Source organism: Otolemur garnettii, unplaced genomic scaffold (assembly GCF_000181295.1).
Source record: "Otolemur garnettii isolate 467f Iridium unplaced genomic scaffold, OtoGar3 scaffold00068, whole genome shotgun sequence".
In the NCBI taxonomy this organism is placed as follows: domain Eukaryota; kingdom Metazoa; phylum Chordata; class Mammalia; order Primates; family Galagidae; genus Otolemur; species Otolemur garnettii.
Window position 1 is genome coordinate 579,747 of NW_003852463.1, and position 8,027 is coordinate 587,773.

The 8,027-nt window shown below is 42.0% G+C and overlaps 1 protein-coding gene across 1 annotated transcript in view; it reads left to right on the forward strand.

The window, feature by feature from the left end:
- EVA1A (eva-1 homolog A, regulator of programmed cell death) overlaps positions 1 to 6,928 on the forward strand; it is a 24,301-nt gene extending 17,373 nt beyond the window's left edge. The window contains exon 3 of the mRNA XM_003793359.3: positions 5,693 to 6,928. Coding sequence (XP_003793407.1) covers positions 5,693 to 6,066 — 374 coding nt within the window. The 3' untranslated portion in view covers positions 6,067 to 6,928. The remainder of the gene's footprint in view (positions 1 to 5,692) is intronic.
- Positions 6,929 to 8,027: the final 1,099 nt, after the last annotated feature.

Consider the following 8,027-nt stretch of genomic DNA (forward strand, 5'->3'; position numbering starts at 1 on the left):
GAGAGCGCCTTCCTCCCACTTGACAAAGAAAAGCAAGTTACTGGATTTAACCCAATTGTGGATTTAACTGAGGGCTTCTATTTGTCCGAAAACATGTCCTCTGTATCTGAGAGCTTAAGAATGTTCTAAGTTGCTCAGGAACAGTGTTTCTCAACCTTTTTTTTATTTCACAGCACACTTGAACCTATAGTTAAACTTCTGCAGCACACTAAATTATGTTGATGAAAAAAGAGGTAAAAAAAAGAATATGCTTACTGTGCTTTGAATGTCTTTCAAAAATAATTTAATTAATGATTTTTAAAAAATCTTCAGGGCATACTTAAGATCCTCTTATAGTACACCAGTGTGTTGTAGCATACCGGTTGAAAATCACTGCTGTAGAATCTGGTTAAGACTCAGGCCCATTCCTGCCTGTCATCAGATAGCATGTTTTTTTTTGTGCATGTTAATGATGACCAGGCAGACATGAGCTAATCATAAATAAACACAGGTTCGTGGGCTGTCCTGATCAATATTTCCACAGGGAAAATGGTAAACTAAGGATAGAGACAGTGTCTTTTCTGTGACCCTATAGTGCATGGCAAAGGAATATGCCAATGGATGAGCACATGAGTTCTGAGAAATGAAACTTTCACGGTCATTATCCACCTTGATCCTCCCAACAGCCTTGTGCAGTAGACAGTAGCACCTCAGCATCCATACAGGTGCCACAGAAGCACCTGGTGACCAGAAGGGAGTGGGCTCTGAAAATAGACAGACTTAGACTTGTTGGCTTGGGCCTTTCTGCTTGTCATGGGGACTGGGGAATTGTGATACCTCTTTTTGCTTCTGCCTTTTCTTTCATAAAAGACAATCAAAGAGGAGGAAAAAAGGAGAAAAAGGGAGGCAGGAAGGAAGAGAAGAAAAACTGCAAACTAATACAAACTTTTTGGAAGGAAGTATGAAGAAGCCTCAAAGAACTCAAACCGACCTTCCATTTAATCCTGTAAATCTCATTACTGGGCATCTACCCAGAAGGAAAAAAATCCTTTTATCATAAGGACATTTGCACTAGACTGTTTATCACAGCTCATTTTACAATGTCCAAAATGTGGAAACAACCTAAATGCCCTCCAACCCAGGAATGGATTAACAACCTGTGATATATGTATACCGTGGAATATTATTCAGCCACTAAAAAAGATGGAGATTGTACATCTTTTGTACTAACCTAGATGGAGGTGGAACACATTCTTCTTAGTAAAGCATCACAAGAATGGAGAAGCAATAATCCAATGTACTCAATTTTGATATAAGGACAATTGATGACCTAGGATACTATGGGAGGTGGGAGAATGGGGGAGCAGAGAGAGGGAAGGAGGGAGGGGGTGGAGGGGTCACAGTGTTTGGCACACCTCTTGGGAGAGGAACACATTAATAAGAGGGACCTTGCCTGACAAATGCAATTAGTATAACCTGGATCTTTGTACCCTTAATGAATCCCCAACCAAAAATAAATAAATAAATAAAAATAAAAAATAAGGCAAGAAAAAAATTATGGAATATAAAAACAAAGAAAAAGGAGATTATTGTAAAGATTGGGACTGATGATATTTCATTAAATTGTAGGAGCATGAATAATTTTGGTAAGTTCTGGAAATTCAAAGAATGAAATAAGATTCAGGTTCTAGCTTCAGAAGCACCTAGTCTAGCAGGAAGACAGACATAAGCAACTAGCAGAAAATAAAGCATTGGGCTGTTTATGATGGAGGCGCGTTGTCGGGTCAGCAGCCCTAGGAGACCAGGGGATCAGTGAGACATTTTGTGAGCAGGAGGATAAGGTGGAGACACCTGGGCTGAATGCCGGGCTGATTAGGGAAATCCATTCTTCCTAAAGACCTCTCACATGGCAGGTCATTATTCATCTACAGCAGGGTCTTTCAACCTTTTTTATCTCACGGCACACTCGAATGTATGTTTATGCTTCCGTGGTACACTTGAATTATGTTGGTCAAAAAACCCAAACAGTAAAAAACAGAATATACTTACTGTGCTTTGAACTTCTTTGAAAAAATAATTTAATTAATGATCTTTAGCCTGTGAATCCATGCTTGGTGAGTTCTTATCGGCGCATCGTCAAAAATCCTATGGATTTTTCCACCATGAGGGAGGTACACCAGCTCAGAGGAGTTTGCAGCTGATGCCCTCCTAGTGTTTGACAACTAACAGACTTTCAAAGAGGATGACTCCAAAGTGGGCAAAGCTGGGCACAACATGTGCTGCTGCTTCAAGAGTCACTGGGAGAAGTTTTATCAGGGAAAACAGGCCAATCTGTGAAGCAAGGGAGGTGGGGACTCACCTTGTGGCATCTCCCCCCACCCTAAACATAAAAACCCTGCCATTCTCACTTGCTGATGCTCAAGTCAGAGATCACCCTGATTTTTGACCTTGCCCTTGGCAGTGCCCCACATCCTCTTATCCCTATGCCCTTTTCTCCCTTTCTTCCTCTTGTTCCTCAAATAAGAGGCACAGAGATGAGGTCCTTCTGGACTGAAAGCCAAAAATGAAAGAAAAAAAGTTAAAAAAATTTTTTATGGCATACCAGTGTGCTGTGGCACACCAATTGCTAGAGGCTGGTCTAGTGGCTTGTTACAGATTACTGTCCTGTTCTATATTTTTTACCATTGTTGTGGATAGAATTGTGCATGTTGGTTTTGGTGGTGAATGGTAGCCTCTGAGAGATTATATTAGATGGCAATATTAAAAATCTTTTAAAAAAATCTTCACGTTTTAAATTAGGCTCAAATAATGAAGTTTTCATATTTGAATTGAAAATAATCCTAATAAGTAGAATGTTTTTTAAATGGGGAAACAAGACTTAATGCCATCACCTTTGCTAAAGACTTACCAAGTTTATTTGACAAAAAGTTCACTACATGAGATACTATGATTAGACATGACTGTAGTTGTTTGACTAAAATGCAGTATCTACAAAGAGGGAGATTATGGTTCTATTATTCTCTATGTTAAATGCATGGTGTTTAAAGAGTGACTATGATGTCTGAATATCAACCAATGTTCTTAATCCTGGTTTACAATACTTATTTCCAAATATTTAAGGAGCTGCCTTAGGAAAAAGGAGTTTAACATTTTTCCATGGATTTGTTCCAAGCCTCTTATAATTTTCCACACAGACGTTCTTTTTCTTTTTTGTAGTTTTTGGCCGGGGCCAGGTTTGAACCCACCACCTCTGATATATGGGTCGGCACCCTATTCCTTGAGCCACAGGCGCTGCCCACACAGACATCCTTTTTCACACCTCTATGCTTTGTTCATGCTGGTCCCTTTGCCTGGACCATTCTTTTTCAGGCTTCACTTGGCTTACCCATCTCAGCATTCAACTCTCAGCTCAGAAATTCTCTTTTCTAGAAAGCCTTCTCCGACTCCCATATTTGATCTTAGCTTCCTACCTGCCCTTGTGTCTCCAGAGCTCCCTCTTCATTCTTCTGTCATAGTACTTGTCTTTACAGTGGAACGCAGCGGGCTTCCTACCCCACTGGACAGTCGGTTTGTCAAGGCAGGGGCTTCCTTAGCGCTCTAAGTGTTTGCTGAATGTCAGCTGGATGGAGTTCAGATCAGCCTCCTTCACTGCACTTCAAATCCTTTTGTTGACTGTTATCACCTATTGTTGTTTCTATTTTCTTCTCCATTTGGCTCTTTGTACTTGTAATTTATATCTATCTATTTTACCCATATTGCTGTCATTTTGATGGGGTTTCAGAGGGAAGGATGGATTGTTAACACATGGGTTCAATATGCGGTATTTAGACCCATTGTGCCTGTTATTGGATACAGAATTTGGAAAGCATAAAATTTCAAAATGCCTATGCTGTTTGATGCAGTTGTTCATTTTCTAGATAACTAATCTGTAGAAATAATTCTGTTATAAATGAAGAGATGTGTATAAGGACCCAAGGACACTGACTCTAGCCTTGACAGGAATTGTGAAAAACTGGAAACAATTTCTATGTTGTCAATAAGGAAACAGTTGAATAAACTTTGACAGGTCTATCTGTGCTACAGAACACTCTGTGGAAGTAAAAAAAAAAAAAAGTTATTAACCTAAATACACAAATTTGGGAATCTAAGAAATGGTCTTAAATTTAAAAAGCACATATATATCATCTATGATACCACTTATATTCTGAAAACCCATAAAACAATATATATTTTGATTCATACTTACAAGTGAATGTAGAATATGGAAAATTAATTTGTCAGCCTTGGATCCTGTCAGCTTGACCATGCCTGAGACTCAAAGCCACACATGTCCTTGAGTCCTCACATGTACCTAGAAAGGAAAACTGCTCACCCAAAGACTCATTCTGTTGAGCACATCTTACACGGGTCACCACTGTGTCTCTAAGCATTTTTAATCATCAACAGAATGACTATTTTTTTCTCTCACAAAGGAAAGAGCTCAGATCTCTTTCAGTTAGCCTGCTAAAGCCATTCCCAAATGCCTATATTGTCTTTCAGTGTGTGACCGATGGCATAAGTTATTTACCGCTGTGTACAAAACTACCCCAAAACTTAGTAGCTTAAACTAACACACATTTTTTATCTCTCAGAGTCTTCAGGTTGGAAATCTGGTGTGGCTTACTTAGCTGGGTTCTCTCACAGGCTGCTGCAAGGCCAGGACTGTTGCCACCTCAAGGATAGGCTGAATGATGTGGTATTCACCACAGGCTCAGTCACATGGCCGTTGGCACCATTCAGTTCCTTGAAGGCTGAAGGTGGTCAGGAGCCACCCTTAGTTCCTTGCCACTTGGACCTGTCAGTAGGGCAGCTCACACGTGGCAGCTGGCGTTATCAGAGCCAGCAAGTTAGAAGAGGCACAGAGAAGGAGAAAGCACGAGCAAGAGGAAGTCACAGTCTTACCTAACTGAATTTTAGGATCACTCATTCCTTTTGCCATATTGTACAGTCATCCCTTGGTATAAGTGAGAAATTGGTTCCAGGGCCTCCCCATAGACCCACATCCATGCAGGGGTACTCAAGTCCTGTAGCCGCCTATTCACAAAGTCAGCGCTCCTTACAGGCAGGTTTCACATCCTGTGAATACTATACTTCATTCTCGCAGATGGCTGAAAAAAAAATCGACTTAAAAGTTCTCCTGTGTGGTGCAATCCCGCGTGGTTCAAGGGCTGACTGTATTTCTTAGAAGTCAGTAGGTCCAGCCATTAAAGGGAGGGGACTGCACAAGGGCACGAATACCAGAAAGGGGAGGTCAACTTAGAAACTGCCGGGTACCCCGATAAAATGGTAATTCAAAGTGTTGCAAATTTGCAAGGAGAGATTTTTTTTATAGGAGAAAAAAAGCTTTAGATGGAAACATCTTTTAAATGGCTCCTCATCACGGTTGTTGGCATATCATAGGTGTTACGTAATTATAGTTTTTCTTTAATTGTTCATTTGGAGAGAATTTCAAAGTTAAAAGTTGCACAAGAGTAAAAGAATATCATATATTCTTTCCAGATTCCATATTTGATCAATAATTATATTTTGAACACGCGCCATTTGTCACACAGGAGGGCAAAATTTGTACTCGTCAATGCCTTGGGGCCTGGTGGGAGGTGTGGGCTGGAGTCCCACTTGGCCTCTGCATGTTCAGTTGCCATCTCTGAAATACTGCCTCACCCTTTCCCTCCAGAAAACCCTGAGCGAGCAGCCCTGTACTTTGTGTCCGGCGTGTGCATCGGCCTGGTGCTGACCCTGGCTGCCTTGGTGATGAGGGTCTCTTGCCACACAGACTGCCGGCGGCGGCCGGGGAAGAAGTTCCTGGAGGACCGAGAGAGCAGCAGTGACAGCAGCGACAGCGAGGACGGCAGCTCGGACACGGCGTCCGACCTCTCGGTGCGGAGACACCGCCGCTTCGAGAGGACTTTGAACAAGAACGTGTTCACGTCGGCGGAGGAGCTGGAGCGCGCCCAGCGGCTGGAGGAGCGGGAGCGCATCATCCGCGAGATCTGGATGAACGGGCAGCCCGAGGTGCCCGGGACGCACAGCCTGAACCGCTACTACTAGGGCGCGCCGGCTGCGGCGGGAGCCACCTGGAAGGAGACGCTCTGCGAACGGAGGGCGCAAGGAACCCCAGCCAGCTCTGCTAAACTGTGGCTGCAGAGAACGGCAAGACATGCCTTTTTTTTTTTCTAGCCAGGAGGACTGATTTCTCCTTTTTGACTGAATCTGTGGACACATAGAAAACCCAATTCTGTTCATCCACCTTTACAGGAGTCGGGATGGTGCTGAAAAACCCTCTCCAACAATGTGGATGGAGATTGGAGAAACAGGACTATGGTTCCTCTTGACTTCTGAGGATCTCAGAAGTTTCTGCAGACTTCATTGCTATGTGTTACTCCTTTACAAAAGGAAAGATTGTCGTAGCATGAAGGCTGAGCCTCACCCAGTCAACGCAGTTTTCTAAATAACTCCATGCTATGGAGGTGATCCATGCTTATTATTTAAGGCTGATTTTTAAAATCTTGTGTTGCAATGGCAACCTCGTCCATTTTAACTGGCACCTCAGGGATTAAAATCCTATTTTTTAGTATAGTTCCCCCCTCATTCATGAAAATGAACAGAATTCTTGTGTTGTGGGAGACGTGTCAGTAAACTAGAAAATGTCAATAACCTCAAAGGATGAAGGGTTTTTATTTTAAATCGTCTATAAAATATGTATTGACATGCATATTTGAAAATGCTGCAAAAAACAAAAGTTGTGTGTTTTCCCTCTCTTTGAAGAGAAGAAAGTTTTATTATGATTCCAGATAATCAGGATTTTAAATATTTTGTTTAAAAATAAAGTTTGGAGTTCTAGGAAAAGAATGGAAATGGGAGGTTAGGGTTAAAGGCAAAATTAGGATGGGATTAAAAAATAAATGTTACATAAAATGTTTCTTGTTTCAGGTCTGTCTCTGTTAGTATACTTGCCTTAAATGACAGCACTTTTACAGAGGTGGGTATGGGGTTTTCCTAGGCCCCCGAAGGATATTAGGATGGAGAATAGACACTTGCATGGGCCTTTCATTTTCTGTAGGTCATACATACGGTTATAGCATAGTTGAGTTCCTATTAAGCAGATAGAGGAATAGAAGACTTACCTGAGTCTAGAGATAAGACAGTGGCTCCCGTATGGAGAGAGGAAGTTGATAGGGAAAGGAGAGAAGCAAGGTTGTGCCACACGTAGAAAGGGGTTAGAGGGAGAAAGCAACATCCTCTAGGCTGAGAAACAGGAACAGTGAGCTCTCCGTGGCCCCCTTCGCTTGCTGAGAAATAGGTTCCTCAGTTGACCTCAATGCTCCAGAGCTTTTCTTCTGGGAGGATCTGCCTGTTCACTGACTGCCACCATGCTTAAGGATGGTCAGAAGACTGCCTTGGGTAGGGTCTCTCCTGGGTTAGCAACCCACTCTTTTTTACAGAGACTTGGAGGGCCATCTTAAGAACTGAACAATCATAATCTTTGTTTGATGAGGAAGCAATAAAGTCTGCTTGAAATGCTCAGTAGCTGGACCGATTATGTGATTATGGGTGGCTAGTAAAATTGGCTACTAACAGATGATAAAAATCTCTGAATCTGGATTCCCCACCCTTTTGGTTTCAGTCCATTAGCAGCAATTACAGAAATCATTTCATTCCTCAGGGCTTTAGATTAACAAGATTAATGTTATCCATCTTGGTCTCTGACTCTTAGAAAAGTGTGACAATTGCCAACTGCCTTCATTCCCAAAGCAGATTATTGGGAGGGATTATGACCCTTGTTAGGTAGGGATGGCAGTAATAGAGGTGTTTGGGAGAGCAGTGGAGCAGAGAAGCTTTCCAAATTCTCACTCCCATATCCTGACGCCTTTCTATCAAGTCTGTACTGTTCCTCTTGTAGTCAGGGCATTACCTAGATAGAAAACATGCTAGGTGAAAGCTGCTTCACTTCTGTACAACAAAGATTCCAGCTTTTCAACTTTCCTATCTTGAGTCAACCAGTTTCACAT